Genomic DNA, 21872 nt, shown 5'->3' on the forward strand with positions numbered 1-21872 from the left:
TTATATTTAGTTTTTCCCCCCCAAATGTAATGTATAGATGGTTACTTTACAAGTGGCTGTTTTTAATTTCAAATTTAGTTCTTGGTGTTCTTTAGGAAGCTCCACAATTTCTCCTTTTTCCCTGTCTTTTTTTAATATTATTATTTATTTTGAGATCAACTAAAAAAACCCACAAATCTAAAATTATACTTCTCCAAGAAAAATTCCTGGGTGCGTGTAAATATATATATTTAGAAATAAGCGCATTTCTATGTGAAAGATTTCCCTGCATTTTTGAAGTTAATAGCATAGCAAAACAATTTGGTGGAGGTTTCAGGGGATAATATCGCTTATTGACTAGCGTAATAAAGTCATCATCGTAACAGCTGCAGGGTATTGCTTTCCCGGCTGGAATGCCTTTGGAGTATGCAGATCGTTACGCATGCTTTTTGAAGCAAAAATATTTCATGATGGCAGGTGTGACCTTTAACCTCCCTTTAAGTCTCAGGTCCTGTTTTACTTAATAAAAAGTACAGGTTGAGATCCCAAAAAGCGCAGGGGATACGTTGGGAGTCGCTTCCCGGACTGTCCGCTTCTCGGGGTACATCGCGGAGCTCTGACGATTCCCATACCTTCGATAACACAACCGCAGAGAGATGAGCACGAGGGTCTTGTTAGACCCCCACCCAGTGTGTTCTCCAGGCCATGAACATTGAAATCACGTGCATTAAAGGGCATTTGATGGCTGGAGCGTCTCGGACTCGTGTTTTCTGCAAGCCCTTACAATTCGAGGTGCTGCCCTTTAATAATCAGAGCGCGGCGTTCTTCACAGCGAGGGCTATAAAGCTGCGGAATGCGCCGTCTTCAGACACTGTTACCACCGGGACTCCGGGGGGGGACTTTTAAGAAGGAACCAGACTTTTGGCAAGAAAAAGTGTTCATTGCTGCACAGTTTCACGTAAATGGTTGATTATTTCTCTCGCTTTAGGCAAAACTGACAAGCGTCAAAGTTTTTATATTTTTACATATTATTTATGATGTCCGTCCGACGTCTTTGGTCTCTCACTGCGTGTCGCCTTCCCGTAGCTCAGCACCGGCGAATAATAGAGACTTATAATAGTTTGTATTCGGACGTCTCTCTTCCCTGCCCTTTTCACGTTTCTTCCGTGTAATTCAATCTAGAGGAGAACAGTAGCAGCCATTGCCCCCCCCCCGCATGTCAAAGTTCATTCCAGTCCATTATCTTATTAACAATCTTTTCCCACTAAAATACCTGCGAACCCAATGACAACATAATTAAGCACCTTTTTACGGCTCTTTTCCATGAGAGGAAAGGCGGGGAGGGGGGTGAAACCTCCTGAATAATATCTATGGCGTGTTTTAGGTTGGAAGAAATCAGATCCAAAAAAAAAGAGAAATGACCTAAAGCTGTTCAGCATCTGTTGGCACATTCTCCCAAATCTTCAAAGGAATCTCCGGCCCCTCCTGAAACGGTCTCTGCGGCCGCTATGGCTGTCAGATGTGCTATCTGTTTTATTACCTGGGTAATTAGAAGCAGGCATTCGTTTGTGGTTTAGCATCTCATGTCTAAATGGATTAGCAAAGTGGCATCTGACGAAGGATCCTTTCCAGGGTCTTTATCTGGAAAAGCTATTCTATTTCTAAAGCTTCGTGTCTGCCGTATTGCCGATGGATTCCCACCACCGTCCTGCCCCGGGCCTTCATGTCCTACGGAGGGCGGCTTCAGCTTCTCTGCTCATGCTGGGTCGGGGCTGCCGAGCCCTTCCTCGGCTTAAATGAAAACCAGAATATTAACTCACGGCAGGAATTAGATTCGGCTTAGATGTGTCTAGAGGTGGTTTATTTCCGCCTGCGGCATGAGACGCATCGGCTAGATCATAAAGCCTCGAGAATTCATCCAAATGTAGCCAGACGAGAAGATGTTTCGTGGTCTTATTTATTCTTTTTCCTCCTATTGATCGTATGGTAATAATAGCTCAAAACCTCAGAAGTATAGACAATGTAGTGATTGATAGAACCCCAATGCTAACGGACCTTCTCCAACATTCTTGTAACCATTAACCCCTTCATGACAAAGCCCGTACATGTATTGTTTTTAATGGGTTAAAATATGGCCCTCGGAGAAGATGAGTATCCACCAAGGCATATCCAGTATATTTTCTATCGAGTCTCACTAAACAAAACTCCATTATCCCTTTCCTCCCAACATTAACGTTATGACCGGCTTTATGGTATTATATAAACAATTGCTGTTTTATGATATAGAACGATATAATCGGCTCCGTTTCGTTATTGTCCTTGTCTTCTCGGCTAGTAGAGTTAAATGTTTTCTGTAGCTATTGCTGTTGCTTTCGTTTTATTAATCCATATGTATTTTTTTATTTGCAGGACCACCAAACCATTCCAGTTACCCAAAAGGTAAGACTAGTATTTCTGGGATGTGGTGCCGGGCTCTTATCTTTACGTATTGCGTTTTATTTCCGTAGCGTTATTACTGAAGTGGAGAATATAGAATTGGCTATAATGTTGAAATTTACACCATACAAAATGAACAGGAACACGAACAGATATTAAGACATTGTGACCGGTGCCGGAGAAGCGGGGGGTCCGTCTCTTGTTTAGCGAATGTCTCTTGGCTTTCGGAGTGGCGTCCGCCAGGCCTGTGTTTCGGAAAGTTTAGGACGCGCGGGCATAGCTCTGCGTTGTACACATTGATATAATCTATGGAAAGTTTAGCATTCCTGGCTCGGCTTGGATAAGCGGTCCTGGCTCATTGACAGCAGTAAGGGCATCTTGGTTTACGTTTGTACTGGATCCGGGCGGGGGGGGGGCAGATTTATATAACTTAATGTAGTTATGAGCGCAGAAACCGTCTGTAAATCACATCGCCTCGAGATCTTTACCCTTCCTTTCTAGAACCCGTAGCACGATGGCTTCATATTATCTCAAACTGGTAACAAAACTTTAAAGGGACCCTCCAGCCGTCATATGCACATTAATATGAAATATCACCTAGGCAGGGCTTTCTATGTGATTTAACCCTCTGCTTTTCACTTGGAGTATCCCGATTAAATATGTTTTTGTATAATCTGCATTTATGCGCCATGTTTCGTCTTATTTGTTTAATTATGCCTGAAGAAGAGACATCCGTGTCCTGAAGGCTTTCAAAAAATACTATCCTCTCGTTCAGCCATCAATGATATCATTTTTGGCTCCTGTCTAATCTACCGGCGGGGCCGTCCTTTCTCTCGCGTTCACGCCGTTAAATTAGGGTCTCTTTGAAGTTCTTGGAGTCTGTTAAGAAGCTTCTCGCGCTTCGTCTCCATTCCTTCTCCTGACTGAAGTCGTTCTGTAGACTCCAAAAGCACTAATACAAAAATTATAGTTCTTCGGGGAAATTACTGGGCTTCTGGAGCATCTCCAGTTTCAAAAGGTGTCTTCTGAAGACATATATTTAAAAATAAGTACATACCCCCATTGTGCGTGAACGGGAACTCTGCGGATTATGAAGGTGGAATGTTTAGTATGAATTATCCGTGTTCTAAGCGTGATTTCCTCTCCTGTTTTGCAGCTACGCGGCTCTGATAGCTGATTGGCCGGTGGTGGTCCTGGGCATGTGCACGGTACTGATAGTCGTCTGTGCCCTGGTTGGAATTTTAGTGCCGGATCTGCCGGATTTTTCTGACCCGCTTCTGGTAAGTAGGATCTCGGGTTCCGTATCCGTGTCGGTTCTTCTGTGCGTTCCTGCTGACTGTACCAGTGATGTATCCTAGACTAGGGCAGCAGTCCTGCTGCAAAACCGGTGACCCGCTTGGATGATCAGGCCCCCCTTGGGGTCTGCTGCCGAATGGGCCAGTTACAGATGGGATCTTTAAGCTCCCCAACTGGCCCATTTATTCTATGGAGGCCGTCCGGGCTCAGCACGGACTCCATTAGAAGACGCGGCGCACCACAGAGGGGGGGTGGCTGAGGGTGCTGCCCCCGGGTCATGCCTAGGGCAGCGTGGAAGTTAAATACATACCTGGGAAATACTTTTATTTATATGCGGACGTCGAAAGGCTCTTCAAATAGACTAGAGACTTCTATTTATGTATCAAGTGAATCTATAATAAACTATTTTTGATCAGAAATCAGTTCTGTGTAATTTACAAGATTTATTTTTGCCAGATCTGCATAATGAGATCAGATTCACATAATAGACAAAGCTTGCTTGTTAAATTCCAAATTCCTCGAAATGTCATAATGAAACGTAATAAAAACCTTTCCGGCTTTCAGTCCGTTCCTGAGAGCGTCCGCGCTGCCATGGCAACCAGGAAGCCGCTACGCGGGGTATTTAATTCACACAATCTGAGAGTACTTTGGGCTTTGTCAAGAGTAATCCTCTTAGTGCGGAATAATGAGATCAATTAATTTTTCAAAATGTTTCTGCTGTGCTCATAATGAAACTTCTCAGCATTCCTTATGTCTGATAATCTAAAAATCAGAAGGCGCCCTTTTATCAGAACAAGAGAAACACATGCAGCGCCTTTTGTGGAGGAATATTAAGTTTTTTCTATTTATAATATATATATATAATTATATATATATAAAAAAAATTATATTAAAATATATTATATAATCCTTTTTATATATATAATATCATTCTATTATATAAATAATATTATTCATATATATATATATATATATATTCACTAGAAGAGGGATGGTATTTTATATGTATATAAAAGTTTATTCTTTAGGATAAAAAAAAAAACTTTTTAAATCAGTATTTTTTATTTTAAAGTCATCTAACATGATTAAAAAAGACTTAATTTTCAGATTATAATCTTGAATTTTGCGTTAATTCTTGGCAGGTAGAGCGGTAGTCGGATATCTTCAGGGTTTATCACGCACTGGAATATTCAGAAAATGTTTCATGGACGTTAATTTTCAGTCCAGTGCCTTTTCGATCTCTAAATTATTGGACGTTAAAGTGACAAGTCTGCTTTGTCTTTTTTCCCCCTTCTTATATATTTGACAGTAAATAGATTTAAGTTTGCAGAGCAGAACCGCCGTTTAAATACTCCAAAGGCAATCGTCATAGAGAGGGATAAAATATGGTCTCGGGGACCAGTCCGTGCCGTAGAGGAGCAGTGAGCCTGCCTGCCTGCCTCTGGCATTGAAAGGGTAAATGGACACATGAGATGACAATCGGGCTCTGGTATTTGTAACCCCAGGCGTGTTACGGCACAGAGGGGATCTACACCCAGCCTGAGGCCGTCACTTGTCATCCACCTGTTAAGAAGCAGTCACCCCTGACCCCTGCGACCTGACCTTTTTGTTTTGTAGTAAGGGCCGGTGTGTTCGCTGTTATTTGTGCTTCTTTTGTTAACGCTAATGCCACAGAAGACGGGATCCATTACATTCTTTCCTTTTCTTTTTTGAAGGGCTTTGAGCCCAGGGGGACAGCGATCGGCCAGAGACTGGTGACCTGGAACAACATGGTGAAAAACACGGGCTACAAGGCAACGCTGGCCAATTATCCGTTTAAATACGCAGACGAGCAGGCAAAAAAGTAATTCCTTTGTATTGTCTAAGCGTTTACTTGTATTTTAATTTACTTATTTTTTTCTTGTGGTAATTGTACGTCCCGGTTCGATTACTTAATAAAATTCAGTGTGTGTTTAAAAAAAAAAAAATAAAAAAAAGCCTAAAAAATCAATGCGTTGCCGTCCGCTTTAAAGGGACAGTTAATTGCCCCTGACACCCCCGATATGCATATTAAAGAACTCTGTGGGCATCCCTAACCCTCTTACCTGACGCAAATGTTAGTCCTGCTCCAGCCGCTCTCCTCCTCCGTGGTCCGACGGTTCTCGTCACTGATTGGCTGCTTCAATCAGTGAAGGTGCTCTCATTGTAGTCAATGGAAGGGCTTTCCACCCACAGGGGTCCGGGCAGACCCCCGACCCACAGCCTTCCCCCGAAGCAGCCGCACAACTACCATATGAATTAAAGTGCATCTGATGGCCATAACAAAAAAGAACAAATGTTGGCGGAGACCGGGGATTAGCGCCCTTACGCGGTCTGTCCCCGAGGGCATTTGGTCAAAGGCATTGCTTTGCAAAGTTTGTAAACTGTTTGACCGCGTGGGTCTGGAATTACTCTCTAAGTGTTCTCACCGTCCTCATGTTTCATAAATCCACTCCCGACTCGGAGTGCCTCGCTGCGCGGAATCTCACAAATTCATTAATAATGCTTTATCAAAGGCACGCTTTTTTTTTTTTTTTTTCTTGCGTGTCGGCTCTCTGCCTTCCGGCTGGATCGTATTACTGTGATTTTACTGTTCGGATGGAGAGACTCCCTTTTAGATCCATACTGAAATACAGTTTGGGTTTTTCAGACAGGGTAAGGGACCTTGGCGGACTGAATGGGACACTTCTTGCATGGGACTTGCGCAATCCTGGAAGTGTTCCTAAGTATGGCTGAACGCCGTAGGACGGAACTTCGTGAAGTTGATTTAGTTATGAAGTGAATCACGTTAAACGTTTTATTTCAGCCATCAAGACGGCAGGTGGCCGGAAGATCATTATGAAAGGGAGAAGAGACAGGCGGACTGGAACTTTCACAAGGACAGCTTCTTCTGTGCCGTCCCGAGTAAGTCGACCTGTAACTGGCTTCCCTGCGTTCGTCGTTTTATATGGAGACCCTGCAATGATGAGTATTGGGTTTATGCACTAAAAATCTCGCTGCAGCATGGATGGACTCTCTTGGGTCTATTCATTAAAGGGAGAGCTTGCAGACGGCTCCAGTGAGCTTCTGCTGCAGGGAGCGCTTGTCTAGCCCTGTATAATGTATAGTTGAATCAGCGAGTGAGTCTCCTCGCTCATGGATTCATGCATTTATAAGCGGTCAGCTCAGCCTTTTACACCAAGGGAACCTATAGTGCTGACCCTCACGCCAAAAGTGAGGGCGTTAAAACCACAACTCTCCTGACAACACTCACGTTAGTGCGCGCAGCTTGCTGTTAAGTTATTAAACCCCAATGTCCTATCCGCAAACACACGATTTACCCCATAATTGGAGGTAGGAAGACTTTTTTTTTTTTATTTCTGGCTCGATTGAGGTATAGTGTATATAGAGGCGTGTATCATGTGTACAATCAACATCTTTCACGTCATAAACACGCATACATTTGTATGTACTCTACTGTGTGTGTATATATACGTGCGTGTGTGATGAATCCATGTAAGGAATAATGTCCGCGGTTGATTTTTTCCTGTGTTTTGACCTGCAGGTAATCATTATTCCAGAGTAGTCTTTACGTCCGTGGATGGGGAGTCTCTTTGGAATCTGAGGGCGATCAAGTCCATGTGCAATATAGATAATACAAGAGTAAGTACCGAAGAACACAAATATTTGTTTGAAACGTGATGGTGGAGTTTGTCCGCGGGTCATATCTCCGATCAGTCATTAACCCCTAAGGTGCCAGCGGCAGAAACATGGCTTTCTCACAAAGATAAGACTACTGATTGGTGTTTTTTTGCATATTTCTCTGTTCTTCTGGTTAAAATTTTATTTCTAAGGTTGTCTCCTTAATCTAAATACAAAAATGTACAAATACTGGCCCACCCTCTCGGAGGGAGAAGTGTCCCCCTGCTCTCAAAGGGTTAAATGAGGCTTCCCGAAACCCAGAATTCGGTCAGAGAGATGTCGCTGAAGTTTTTTGTGTTTTCCAGTTTAGATATTTAGATTCTTAGCTGAAAAAAACTTTCGGAAATCGCTTTGGGCCGACCACGTACACGAATACACTTTTAGCGATTTGCCGGCCTGCTTGTTCACCCCCCCCCCGGTACGGAAAGGGTTAACACGGCGTTAGGAGTCACGTCCGGTTACTCGGCGAGGATGACTCCCGCGGAAGGAGTGCGTCTCGTTTCACCGCAGGCGTTCCTTGTTAGGGGTTGTATATTAAAGGTAATTGTGGTGCGCTCGCTAATGGAACTCAGATGTCCGAAGATTATTGAAGGACACACAGCCAATTAAACATGAAATACAAACTGCTCGGGCGTTTTAGTTATGGTTCACGAAAAAGCAATAAAAACGGCCTCATTAAAGAGCGCGGCTGAATTATAATCCGTCACAGAGGGAGAACGGCTTCGTGCCGTCCGATCGGTAACAGCGATAACCGCTGCTTTCTAAAACGGCACCGGATTTATCTTAAAACCTCGAGTTTGCCGATTCTAACGTATAATTATTTTATCCTAAATAGAAGAGGAGGAAGGGGCCAAAAAAACAGTGAAGGTATAATACCGAAAGGAAAAGAGAAGTTCCATTAATAGTTTACCGTTTCCGTATAATAATGGACAGTAATATACATAGCCGCGGGCGTTCCGCGCGTGCACAATACCTCCGCAGGCAGTCGCCACCCCCGTCTCTCGGTTTGTCTCATCCCCAACCCCCTTTGCCCGTAAGGCATCGCCTTCCTTTAATTTTCTAACCCCCCCCCCAATTCACGAACAGTATTGGCCTGAATATAGAGTATTTTTTACTGTAAATCCTTTTTTTTATTTCTAATGCATCTAGCGTCGGAGCGGCTTGTGTTGGGGAAATCTATAGGATAAAACCATACGTTCTCTTCATGCCTGTTTCACTCCAGCAGTGCTCCGAAGACCTCGTTGTTTGAGAGCTTATTGCCGGTCTTCAGGGCAGTTGCGTCATAATTATTGGTTTATATTAGGGAGATGGGTGATGATGTCATAATTCCAGTTGTGGAGGAGACTTTAATGAGGTAGCCCGTAGCTTGTTTACCCCACTATCCCTCTATCAGAGACCCCCGGAGGTAATTTGCGACACTGCTTAGCTATCTGCCTCTGAGGAATAAATCACACGGTCTCGGTAAGGAGAAAGTTCAGGCGTTTTATAATTGCGTTAATTAACATGAAAATTCTCAAAGGACCGGTGGTCACAAAATTATACGCCAAGACAGGCGTGTCTGGAAACGGACAAATTAACTCGGTTTTCGGGTTGTGTATATATTTATATTTTTCTTATTTTTTTTACCCTCGTTGTAGATCAGATCTCACCCGCAGTTTGCCGATTTGTGCCAGAGAGCCACTGCCGACTCCTGTTGCCCCAGCTGGACTCTCGGAAATTACATTGCGATCCTCAATAACCGATCGTCGTGTCAGAAGATTGTAGAGCGGGACGTCTCCCACACGCTGAAGCTCGTTCGTACGTGCGCCAAATACTATCACAACGGCACGCTGGGGCCGGACTGCTGGGACATGGCGGCCAAGAGGAAGGACCAGCTGAAGTGTACGAACGTGCCTCGTAAATGCACCAAGTATAACGCCGTTTACCAGATTCTCCACTACTTAGTAGATAAAGACTTTATAGGCCCGAAGGCCGCGGAAAACGTGATACCAGCTCTGAAGCACAGCATGCTTTTCTCCCCGACTGAAAAGGGGGAATCTATGATGAACGTGTATCTGGATCATTTTGAGAACTGGAACTGCTCCGATGGTATAACCACCATCACGGGAATCGAGTTTGGAATCAAACACAGTTTATTTCAAGACTATCTCTTAATGGATACCGTGTATCCGGCCATCGCCATTGTAATCGTTCTGCTGGTCATGTGCGTGTATACCAGGTCGATGTTTATTACCCTGATGACCATGTTCGCCATCATTAGTTCGTTGATCGTGTCGTATTTTCTCTATCGTGTGGTATTTAACTTTGAGTTTTTCCCCTTCATGAACCTCACTGCACTGATAATCCTCGTCGGAATCGGGGCGGATGACGCCTTCGTCTTGTGCGACGTGTGGAACTACACGAAGTTCGACAAACCTCACGCGGAAACGTCCGAGACGGTCAGCGTCGCCCTCCAACATGCTGCTCTCTCCATGTTCGTCACCAGCTTCACCACCGCTGCTGCCTTTTATGCGAATTACGTCAGTAATATCACCGCGATCAGGTGTTTTGGCGTCTATGCCGGCACCGCCATATTGGTTAATTATTTATTGATGGTCACCTGGCTGCCCGCTGTAGTTGTTCTACACGAGCGATATCTGCAAAACATATTCGGTTGCTTTAACAAGACCCAGCAGCAACACTTCGATAAGACCAGCTGCTGGAGCGCAGCGTGCCAGAAAGTGCGCAAGCTTCTCTTTGCGATTTCCGAAGCCTCGAGGATATTCTTTGAGAAAGTTTTGCCGTGCATCGTCATAAAATTCCGATACGTTTGGGTGTTCTGGTTCCTGTCCATGACGATCGGCGGAGCGTATATCGTTTGCGTCAATCCAAAGATGAAGCTCCCTTCGCTGGAGCTTTCGGAGTTCCAGGTTTTCAGGTCCTCTCACCCCTTCGAACGTTACGACTCGGAGTACAAGAAGATCTTCATGTTCGAGCGCGTTCACCACGGGGAAGAACTTCACATGCCCATTACTATAGTCTGGGGGGTGTCGCCGGAAGACAACGGGGATCCGCTTAATCCGAAAAGCAAAGGCAAACTCAAGTTAGACAGCAGCTTTAATATTGCCAGCCCGGCGTCGCAAAGGTGGCTCTTGCATTTCTGCCAAAAGTTGAAAAACCAGACTTTCTTTTACCAAACGGACGAGCAGGACTTCACCAGCTGTTTTATCGAGACGTTTAAACAATGGATGGAAAACCAAGACTGCGACGAACCTTTGCTGTACCCCTGTTGCAGCCAGTCAGGCTTTCCGTACAAACAAGAGGTTTTCGAGCTCTGCATCAAAAGGGCCATTATGGAGCTCGAAAGAAGCACCGGTTATCACTTGGACAGCAAAACCCCGGGTCCGAGGTTCGACATCAACGACACGATCCGGGCTGTGGTCCTCGAATTTCAAAGCACCTACCTTTTCACCCTGGCCTACGAAAAGATGCACCAGTTCTATAAGGAGGTCGACGCGTGGATTACCAACGAGCTTCAGTTTGCTCCCGAAGGCCTCAGCAATGGATGGTTTGTAAGCAACCTGGAATTCTATGACCTTCAGGACAGTCTTTCTGACGGGACCCTCATTGCCATGGGATTGTCGGTTGCCGTCGCATTTAGCGTTATGCTCATTACCACTTGGAACATAATTATAAGCCTCTACGCCATCGTTTCGATAGCCGGTACGATATTCGTAACGGTCGGCTCTCTTGTCCTCCTCGGGTGGGAGTTAAACGTTTTAGAATCGGTCACTATATCTGTGGCCGTGGGCTTGTCTGTGGATTTTGCCGTGCACTATGGTGTTGCCTATCGCCTCGCGCCAGAGCCAGACCGAGAAGGAAAAGTGGTCTTTTCTCTGAGCCGTATGGGGTCTGCCATCGCCATGGCCGCTCTAACCACCTTTGTGGCAGGAGCAATGATGATGCCCTCTACGGTTCTTGCTTACACCCAACTGGGCACCTTCATGATGTTGATTATGTGCATCAGCTGGGCTTTTGCCACCTTCTTCTTCCAATGTATGTGCAGGTGCCTCGGCCCACAGGGGACCTGCGGCCAGATACCGCTGCCGAAAAGACTGCAATTCAAAGCCTTTTCTCAGGCGTTGTCGTCAAGCGCTACAGAAAGAGGGCAGAACAAAACCAACCACTCTAAATACCAGCTGGATCCAAGGGGGGCAAAAAACGAAGTTGAACATGAGCATTACGAATTGGAGCCTTTGGCGTCTCATAACAGCAGCACCTCCTAACACTGACTTTATATAAAAAGACATTGAAAGCACCTGCACCTCCGTGTCACGAAGTACACCCGTTTACACACGCTTATACCTGTGGACCGACCGAAATCCCCGCTCAACGCTTTCCAAGGTAAAACTGGACAAGATCGAGCCACCTGTGTTTCCGACGAATGTCCGTGTCCCGCCTGTACTGCCCTGACATATTAAGCGTGTTTTATTTTGTTTACGGCGGCTGTTAATACCGTGTAACGTTTTACCAAATGCCATACGGTCCGATTTACCTGCTTACGGAATGAGATCTTTCATTGATCCGCCACGAGGAACCTTCTTCATTCATCGTTTGCCACACAGCCTCCATAGCACGGACTAAAATGGCATAAAACGTTTTTATCGACTTAATATTTGCCAAATTGCTGAACAAAACCGTTTCTTTTTTCAATACAAAAACTAATTTGCACCTAAAAAAAAATAAATAAAAAAAGTCAGGACTGCACAGCGTTATATCAAGCGATATGGGTGATACAAGATTATTAACAAATAATCAAAAAGCACTTCTGTACTATAATAAGTGACCTGTGTTCTAATTGATTTATTATGAAAAACCAAAACGAGAACTTTAACGCTAAACCGTAAAGCCTGTGAGTGGACGGCGCCGCCTAGTGGTGGGACTGATGGTTACGTGCAATTGATTGCATTGTTCTATGCCAAACGTTGAAGCCGATGTGCCTGCTGTATTAAGAGGTTTAGATCTATTAAATAAAAAACTTACGCCAATCAAATGGTATGGATGAGTGAATTCATGTCGTTAGTCGTTAATGTCGTTAGTGTGTGCAGAAGGGCATCAGAAGGTCAGTGACTTGGGGTTGATGCCCGCGTCGGGCTTTGTTCTTCTTCAGAAAGTGACACAGTCTGGGAATTGTTTATTCTGCCATTTTTAAAGCCAAATACATTGATGACCAGCAAATCATTTGTAAACATTTAAACCGAAATTCCTGGCGGATGGCGTGCCAGCTTAGTCACCCAATTCTACTTTGCTTCCCTTCACCACCATAAAATGCCCTTTTTAGGAATTGCATTTTTTAACCCTTAAGGGAGCGCATGAAGAACTTTTTATTTTTTTCGCTAGCAATAGGTGGCGGGTCAGATGCAAAATTCTGAATTAGACTTTTCGGTGAGCAGTAGAAACTATCCTAAATCCGGTGCTGGATCCTTTAGCTGAACTCTGCAGCCCGGCATTTATATCTCACGCTAAAAATCGTATACGAAAACGGGAGCGCACAACCTGAAAACATAAAAGGCATAAACGTTCAGATTCCCGGGTTTTTAAAGATATTCACTGAATTCATGATTTGTTTCAAATATTTCAGTTTTTTAATCGGTGGAGATGATGGTGAATGGATCACTAAGTGATTGACACTTTATAAATAAATTTAATATAATAATAATATTCTAGAAGCACCAGAGATCCACCATTTTTCCCCTTTATAGTTCAAATTGGGAGATAAGACACCGGAGTCACTCGGTACTGTCCAGGGGGCATCAGGCTGTGAAATACAACCTTCTATTAGGATTATGAAATGCAGCATTACTGGAAATAACTCTGGAGGTAGGTATAAGGAATAGACATCTAGACATTCCCATTTTTTATGCGTATACAGTACCGTGCAAAGGTTTGGGGTCACTCACCTGTTTTCATGGAAAACAAGGACATTTCTGGCTGTAACATAATTACAAAAGGGGTTTCTAACCATCAATCGGCCTTTTAAACTTATTCTTGGATCAGTGAACACAACGTGCCATTGGAACACAGGAGTGATGGGAGTGATAAAGGGCCATTGGAACACAGGAGTGATGGGAGTGATAAAGGGCCATTGGAACACAGGAGTGATGGGAGGGATAAAGGGCCATTGGAGCACAGGAGTGATGGGAGTGATAAATGGCCATTGGAGCACAGGAGTGATGGGAGTGATAAAGGGCCTTTGGAACACAGGAGTGATGGGAGTGATAAAGGGCCATTGGAACACAGGAGTGATGGGAGTGATAAAGGGCCATTGGAACACAGGAGTGATGGGAGTGATAAAGGGCCATTGGAACACAGGAGTGATGGGAGTGATAAAGGGCCATTGGAACACAGGAGTGATGGGAGTGATAAAGGGCCTCTGTACGCCTATGAAGAGATTCCATTAAAAATCAACCATTTCCCGCTACAATAGTCATTTACAGCATTAACCCTGTCTGTGCTGGATTTCTGATCCGTTTCATGTAATTTTAATGGATAAGATAACAATAACAAGGACATTTTTAAATTACCCCAAACTTTTAGCGTATATTTGAATACATATTTTCATTTTGTTTTACATTTAGAGTAAATTAAACTTATTTTGCTGATATTAACCCTTTAACCTACTGTGTTTGTCACACTATCACTATTCCCTGCTACAGAAGTCTGGTTCAATGTGTGACCCGTTGTTAAGTCGGCTCACAACGGCTGAGTCCCCAGTAATCTTAACTACATTGATTTTATCTTCCGATACATTCTACAGAACAAGAGCGCTAATCGTTGTTACATCGTGTTACGTAGCTTGAGGAGTCTCAGACGGTCTCTTGTGAGCCGTCCCGGAATCCTTGTATTACTTCTGTTAAATAAGCTATTCAATGAGGGGTAGACACACGTGGTATCGTTAAGAGGCCTTGGGACCTGTTATTAGCCAAAAGTAAACACTCCGGTTTCCAGACAGATGTTCATCTAGAGCCGCATTGTTTAGCGTTGAAGAAAAGTGGGTTTTATCTCATGTAATTCTATGAGCTGATTATTTATGGCAGCGGCACTAAAGTCTTAATATCTAAAAGTCCAATTCCTCGTTTACCTAAATGTCCCTCTAAGACATTGTCTGGTTCCCCACGGGCGGGATGATAAGTAGTCAGGGTGCTTCTCAAGTACATTGGCTAAAATAACAGAGACAGAACTCATACAAATGGCTAATATGCAGCTCCACAGACCCGGCAACAAAAACAAACTTTTACTGTAATACTAGTAACACGCTTTTAATGCCACGACAAACAGGAGATGGAAGATCTTAGATTCGAAGATTGGGATTGCCCTGCAAAATTCAGGCTGGATGGGATCTTCGGTGTAGGCCTGCATAAGTAGTTTGGTCATCAAACAGTACTCGGTACTTTCAACAGATTATGAACAGATTATCGTTTCAGACAGATGCTTCGTACCCCAATTTTCATTTACACACAGGAGGTGGGGGACGTCCAAGTGGCCAGCGGCTAAATGTAAGCAGTTTGAACATTTATTGAAAAGGCTTTTTTTTATATGCAAATCTAGAAAATTGCAACCTTCTCCTTTCCATCTCAAACCAATGAAAAATTAAAATAATTCATGGCTTTTCCATGCAGGATGGGAACGTTTATATGTAGTATCTAAATTCACCAAACATTAACACCCTGGTTATTTTATATGATTAATACAAAGAGGCCCCATCAATAAATTAAAAGGAATCCACTAGGGTATTTACATCCATAAAGCAGTAAAGTGGAAGAGTCATCATTGTGACCTCACTATGTGAGCAGTGAATTGTGACATCACTACCACTATAAAGCTGGAGAACGTTCACCTGCTCTCTCAGTGTAGTTGGGCGCCCGGCACTTGTAAGCAGCTATTCGTAGCAGACTTGAAGTGTTGTTACCAACAACATCAGAGATTGTTGAGATTTAAAAGGAGAACCTTTTAAAAGGAGAGCTATGGGGGACTGCTGTCTACTCCATGGACTGAGGTGGATTGTATGGAGATGCTGCCCCAGAAAACTGTGCAAGTTTTTCAACAGACTGAAAACAGCTTTTACTAACACCGCAAAAAGGAGTAAGGATCAGAACAAAGAGCACTTGGCCAGTAGAGTCCCTGTCCTCAAAAAGAAGGAGAGTAGCAATACTCAGGAAGAAAGAGGGAGAGCGAGGAAGAGGACCAAACGTACTCCTAAAGAGAGGGAGGAGAGCAGCCTGTTTGTGAGGGCAAAGGACACAACAAAACGCCCCAGAACCAGCACAGGCAGCTCCGAACATGAGAAGAAGCGGCGTAGATACAGCGAGAAAAGCAGCCAGAATCTGAGGCAGCAGGAGAAAGAAAGAGCAGAGGAACATCTGGAGGAGCGCAGAAGGGGAAAGGTTCCCATGAAAAGACGCAGGAGTATGGAGGAACGCAGTCTTACTGCGAAAAGATTTCGGAGCCTTCTACCCATGACGCTCTCCGGCTTCACCTTCCATTCAGTGCTGGGAGAAGGAGCGTTTGGAAAGGTCATGTTGGCTTCTGTCCCTGGAAGAGATTCCATGGTAGCGGTCAAAACCATCCGCAAGAAAGCCATACACCCCCAAGACTTACTGAAAGAGAGGAGGATCCTGGAGATGGCTCGAGGCAGCCCGTTCCTGTGTCACGGATATGCAGCCTTCCAAGCCGAGACCTGCGTATCATTAGTGATGGAATATATGGCTGGTGGAAGCCTTCAGTCATATATGAAGAGGGTGGGCTGCCTCGCCGACACCACAGCTGCATTTTATTCAGCTGAAATCATCTGTGGCATCCAGTTCCTCCACTCTCGGGGCGTTATACATCGAGACCTGAAGCCGGACAACATCTTGCTTGATGGAGGGGGCCATGCCAAGATCTGCGATTTCGGTCTTGTTGCAGAAGGTATTTTTGGAACAGCAGAAGCAGAAGGAGAATGTGGAACATTCCGTTACATGGCCCCGGAAATACATGAGAACAAATCATACGGTGTTGCTGTGGACTGGTGGTCCTTTGGGGTGATTCTATTCCAGATGCTTAACGGGTCTTTACCATTCTTTATAATCTATTCCATTCTACATGAAAGACCTCGGTATGTCGAACAGCTGTCTGAAGAAGCTGGTGACATCTTGAAGCATCTTTTGAGTAAAGATCCTCAGGATCGCCTCTGGATCGCAGGGTGTATTAGGCGGCATCCATTCTTCCAGAACATTGAGTGGGAGGATTTAGAGAGCCGCCGTTCAACTCCCCCGTACCAGCCACCAACACCAAATCTCCGCTTTCAGGAGATCCCATTAGTTTTGGACACCACAGAGGACTCTTCATCTTACATGTCCTCTTCATCTGACATGTCCTCTTCATGTGACATGTTCTCTGCATGTGACATGTCCTCTTCATGTGACACGTCCTCTTCATGTGACACGTCCTCTTCATGTGACACGTCCTCTTCATGTGACATGTCCTCTGCATCTTACACGTCCTCTTCATCGGGCGGCCAGAGTCTCTCTGGCTTTTCCTTTTTCACTTCAGACTGGATGGCCTGAAGGATGGACGGAGCCCTGGCCAAGTGTATCAAGATCGGTGGTTTCCAATTAACATCATAAAATCAGAATAAATTTGAGAAACACCTACATTTTTTGTTATTGTTTCCTTCACGTTGTATAACCACAGGTATGCAATAGAGCTTCTGCTTTTATGACATCATACACAGATCGTATATTGTAATTTATGGCGACAGGAATGTCCCAAATAAAACTGAATTTTATGTAATCCACTTTATGCGGCCCCAAAGTAACTTAATTTCTAAAGATTTCTATTTTTCCTAATTATCAAATTATGGATTTTGAAATTACATCCACTCGACATTAATGTCATTACCCTGAAAGCCGTGCCAGCCAGTAACAACGTACTTTCAACCTTATTAAATCACAACCTCTTGCTGTTGCACTTTACACCAATAGCTTACAATCGCCAAACAGAATGAACACGGCTCATCGTTAGCGGTTATCCTTAATCTCTGCCCAGATGCAGTCTATAAAACAGGCATATTACGGGGCTGGGCTTATATATATATATATAGAGAGAGAGAGAGAGAGAGAGAGAGAGAAAGATAGAGAGATAGAGAGATAGATATAGATATATATTATTGGACAAGGGGTATATTTTTAACCACAATTTAAATTCTCCTAATTATAATTTAAATGACAAAAATTCATCTTTATTCTTAAGCTAGACGGTCCGTTTTCAACAAATCACATACCTGGTTTCTCATATATCTTTGAAATCATTTCTCGTCATTAGTTGCTGAGACCATTCCGTATCGCTGTATCTGGATCCCAGCTCCCGTTCGACGTCCTGCTGCCTTCTGGAGGTTATTCCCCGCTGTTGGCATGTAAAAGGACGTTAGATATAATTTTTTGTGTTGCCAAGATATACTTTTGTAATCACCTTCTGTAGTACAGCAATGAATTACTTGGCATAATTATTTCATGTAAAGAGGAAATATAAAGCATTTCTTTCTTTATAGGTTCACAGCAGAACACACAGCAAAGTTGAATGGTCTTCTAAAACAGTTAAGATACATTTGTTTAGTTACCCCAGGATGATCTACTACATTTTGCAGCGGTATATTCTATTGAATAAACCCGGATTGGTGGGAATTTCCGGTCTCGTAGTCTAGAAACTGGTCTATATGCAATTTGGGACCCAAGTCCAATCAGTTTATATCCAGTGGAAGATGTTGGGTTAATTATGTCCCAACTGGGACTCAGGAGTTAAACTGTAGCTAGAGATAAATAGCTGAATTTGGTGACTCTATCAGTAATGACCGTGGCAGTGTTTCACATGTTGGAGGACCCTGCCAAATTATGCCCAAATGTTTGTCTTCAATTATCCCAATTCTTGCCTTTCCACAGAAAAATAAACACATCTTCCACTTAGAATATTTGGAAATGAACCCGGTGTTGTACCACACAGTAATGTATGAAGCATCATCCTAAAATCACAGACTAAGATCTACTGAATCTCTATAATAAGACAGACTTGGGCAACTGTGAGTAATTCAGTATGTCATCGCATTGCAAAATAAAAAAACATGTAAACATAATTTTCCACCTTCCAGTTCCAAAAAATATAAAAAAATTAAAATAAAAAAAATAAAAAAAATAAAAAATATATATATATATATATATATATATATGAATTATTCTTATGAGCAAGTCCTAAAAATAGCGCTATATTTTCAAACAATTCTTGCATTAAATAATTCTCACATATTGGGGTGTTGTGTGACAGCGACATAAACCAGGAGGTGTAAATGCATACCTAAAGTACAACGTGTGTGGGGAAAAAACACACAAAAAATACTACTGCAAATTTTGACTGCAAAAAGGCTGCTGGTAGAATTAGTGTATGGAAAGAGTTAAAATACCAGCATTTGAAATACCCTGGGGTGTCTAGTCTTCAAAGATATATAGTTTGATGGGGTAAATTGCATTGGGCGGCTTCAAACATACCTGAAATAGCACACGGGGGCAGAATTACCAGATTTGGAAAAAATGAATATGAAATAGCAAAATGCTTGTACTTATTGCCCCATAACATGCAGAAAAAAGCAAAAAATAAATAAAAATCCATAAAAACATTGGGTATTTTTAAACTTAGGACAAACAGTAGAATCTATTTAGCAGGTTTTTTTCATTAGCTTTCATAGATGAGTTAAAGATTTTTACATTTTTCACTATATTTTATACTATAAAAAAACAAAATATAATTTGCGTGAGTTCAGTAAATAAGAGAAGAAAATTACAGATAAACACGAGCGCTGCAGAAATGTTACAACAGCCATTGTCACAAAGTGTTAAATTATTATTGCAACTTTCTAGCATTCAAAGTTTCAATACATTTATTAAAAGAAAATCAAAATGTCTCTCTCTATCGTTCACAGCATCGAAAAACTCAATCCTTGTATTTCCTCATTGGACGGATCTGAATCGGTAATTAAGACATATAGATGCCCTCCGTCCCTTGACTTTAAGAAGTAAGGGGGTCCATCTGCCAGCTTAGGCTTGCGGTGCCCGCAGTCCGGGCTGCTATACCCAGATCTCGGCCAAACAATTGGCCGAGTCCATGATGGAGAGGGCATGTGTCCAGATCTCCGGCACTTGGGGATGATCCGGGGAGAACATCTCGAGGTGGCCGTGTGGGAGCAATAAAGGCGCAGACCTGCGTTCATTCTAAAGCCGCCTGGGCCAGTCAGGAGGATTAGCAAACGCTGGGACTGTCCTGCAAAAACCAGTACACTTGGGAGATATAGCATATGTTGAACGTCATGAAATAAATGTAGCGTATTATTTGTGCTTCCGTATTATCGTTATACGCTGTCGCTTCGCTCCGCATCCTGTTTTTCTGGATACCGTCTCGGTTCGATATGCTCCCTTCCTGGCCTCTCTCTCATGGATCAGCGCCTGAACGTCATCCGAGATCCGTTGGGCTTTATCCGGCCGCTCATCACTAGCGATCGAGTCAATTTATACGGGGAAGCGTAAACACCCCGAGCTCTGGGTCACGCAGATAACGCTTTTCGTTAACGATCCGGAGCTCGGCTTAGAGTGTTTTGCTGATGGAGCGTGCGCATTAATGTGTGGGACTCATATAGTGCCGGATCGGCTGTTTAAAGGGCCACTCCGGGGCTGTTTTATGGAAAAACGATATGCAATTTACAATTCCACAAACCGGCAAAAAGACAACCTATTTACTGGTGGGGGGCTGCTGATTCCGGGGCAGGGACACAATGCCAAGTGACCCGGACTGCTAGCCCAACAATCTGCGCAGGCAGGGGAGTGCGGCAAACTGTGTCTCTCTACACGGGGACCTCTCACACAGGCTTCCGTAGGAGACCCCGTGTTTTATGTTATGCTCATATCCATGGCAGCCGACAAAAGTCTTTATGACTATGAAGTTCCATTTGCGCAGAGACTTCCGTAAGCCGCGTCGTAGACCGTGCTGTATGTGGAAGAAGTCTTCGTGGTTTATTCATCTTGGAACCCCATGCCCAGCCTCATACTTAGGACCCTCTTGGTTCTGGCTACCCAAAGACCCCCCTGGCCGGCAAGGGGTCCCACTGCTAAAAAGAACATTTCCACAAAGCTAAGGGGGAACCGGAGGCTGCAGGTATACGGAGCCAGCGCAGTCTTCATCCTGCGTACAGCCTCTTATATCCCCGACTCTGAAATATATTACTTACTGTCCAACGGTGACTGTTAAAGAGGATATTATACGGTATGTAAGCATTAGAGCTCTACCCGCACCCTGCCAGCGCTCAGCCCACATCTCTGTGTATTTGCCCAACGCAAAACTATCCTGTTTCTTGTTGGCCCATTCGGCCCCTTTCTATCCTGTGCATGTTTAAATCCCCTCTACCACTTCTGCTGAGAGGCTGTTCCATTTATCTACCACCTTCTAGGTAAATTAACACTTCCTTACATTATCTCTAAGCCTCAGACCTTCTAGTTTTACAATAGACTATGGCCTAAAACTCCTTCTCCTTTTAAATAAACTTCCCTCCTGCTCTTTATCAGGTCTGCTTGGCGGGAGATTTAGGTCAGTGTGGGACTGTGTAGACAATGTTTGGATGCCCAAAGGTTCAAGGTCCTAAATTTAAAGAGCTGTAAATGTAGCCTCCTTTCCCAAAAAAGGCTTTATTTTCTGATTTTACAGCCCAGGACATAGCGTTCGGTCAAATACTGACACCTAGTGGCAGGAAGCGAGTGGTGCAGCATTTAAAGTGACAGGATCCTTATTAAAGGCTCTTTAAATGTCCAGGTCCACGTAATTGGACCCGCAGCAGTTACTCCATCATCGGGGTCACAGAGGGGGCAGTTTGGGGTATTTATCCTTTTTGTGCCCTACACACCATGCTGTCATGATGGCAGTTTGCTGATTCTACTAACTGGTGTTACCTAGAGTGTATGTGTGTTTGGTTAGGGGGTTATACTCTGGTTTCACTGGGTTTTAACCCCCCAATGACGTCTTCTAGCCCTTTGACCCCTCTCTCAAGCTCATTTGAGGGATGTAGATGACGCTTTGTGGTGTTGATGTGGCTTTTAATGGAGGCAAAACCTCGTTTAGAAGCAGGACTAAACACTACCAAGGATTGTCTCTGTAAATCCAGGAAACTTGACACCTATGCAGCATCCGATCACATACGCCATACGTTCACAATATATATATATACAATTCCTTTAGGCTATACCGGTCTATGCATTGTCTATCATGCAGTAATGTATATCGTGATATTAATATGAGGCTTAAATGGACTCCTCACTTTTGCTTTACATTGTATTTATGAATAAAGTACAGCGCCGCGGAATATGATGGCGCTATATAAAACTATAAATACTGATAAAGCAACTTTATAATGT

General features: G+C 43.6%; 1 protein-coding gene across 2 annotated transcripts in view; it reads left to right on the forward strand.

Annotated features, from left to right (window-relative positions):
- The window catches only part of DISP1 (dispatched RND transporter family member 1), a 48451-nt gene extending 36009 nt beyond the window's left edge, over window positions 1-12442 (forward strand). For both annotated transcript variants that reach the window (XM_053460019.1, XM_053460020.1), the window contains 6 exons: window positions 2389-2418; window positions 3572-3695; window positions 5427-5554; window positions 6536-6633; window positions 7274-7371; window positions 9048-12442. In XM_053460019.1, coding sequence (XP_053315994.1) covers window positions 2389-2418; window positions 3572-3695; window positions 5427-5554; window positions 6536-6633; window positions 7274-7371; window positions 9048-11675 — 3106 coding nt within the window. In that variant the 3' untranslated portion in view covers window positions 11676-12442. The remainder of the gene's footprint in view (window positions 1-2388; window positions 2419-3571; window positions 3696-5426; window positions 5555-6535; window positions 6634-7273; window positions 7372-9047) is intronic.
- Window positions 12443-21872: the final 9430 nt, after the last annotated feature.

Source organism: Spea bombifrons, chromosome 3 (assembly GCF_027358695.1).
Source record: "Spea bombifrons isolate aSpeBom1 chromosome 3, aSpeBom1.2.pri, whole genome shotgun sequence".
Classification (NCBI taxonomy): Eukaryota; Metazoa; Chordata; class Amphibia; order Anura; family Pelobatidae; genus Spea; species Spea bombifrons.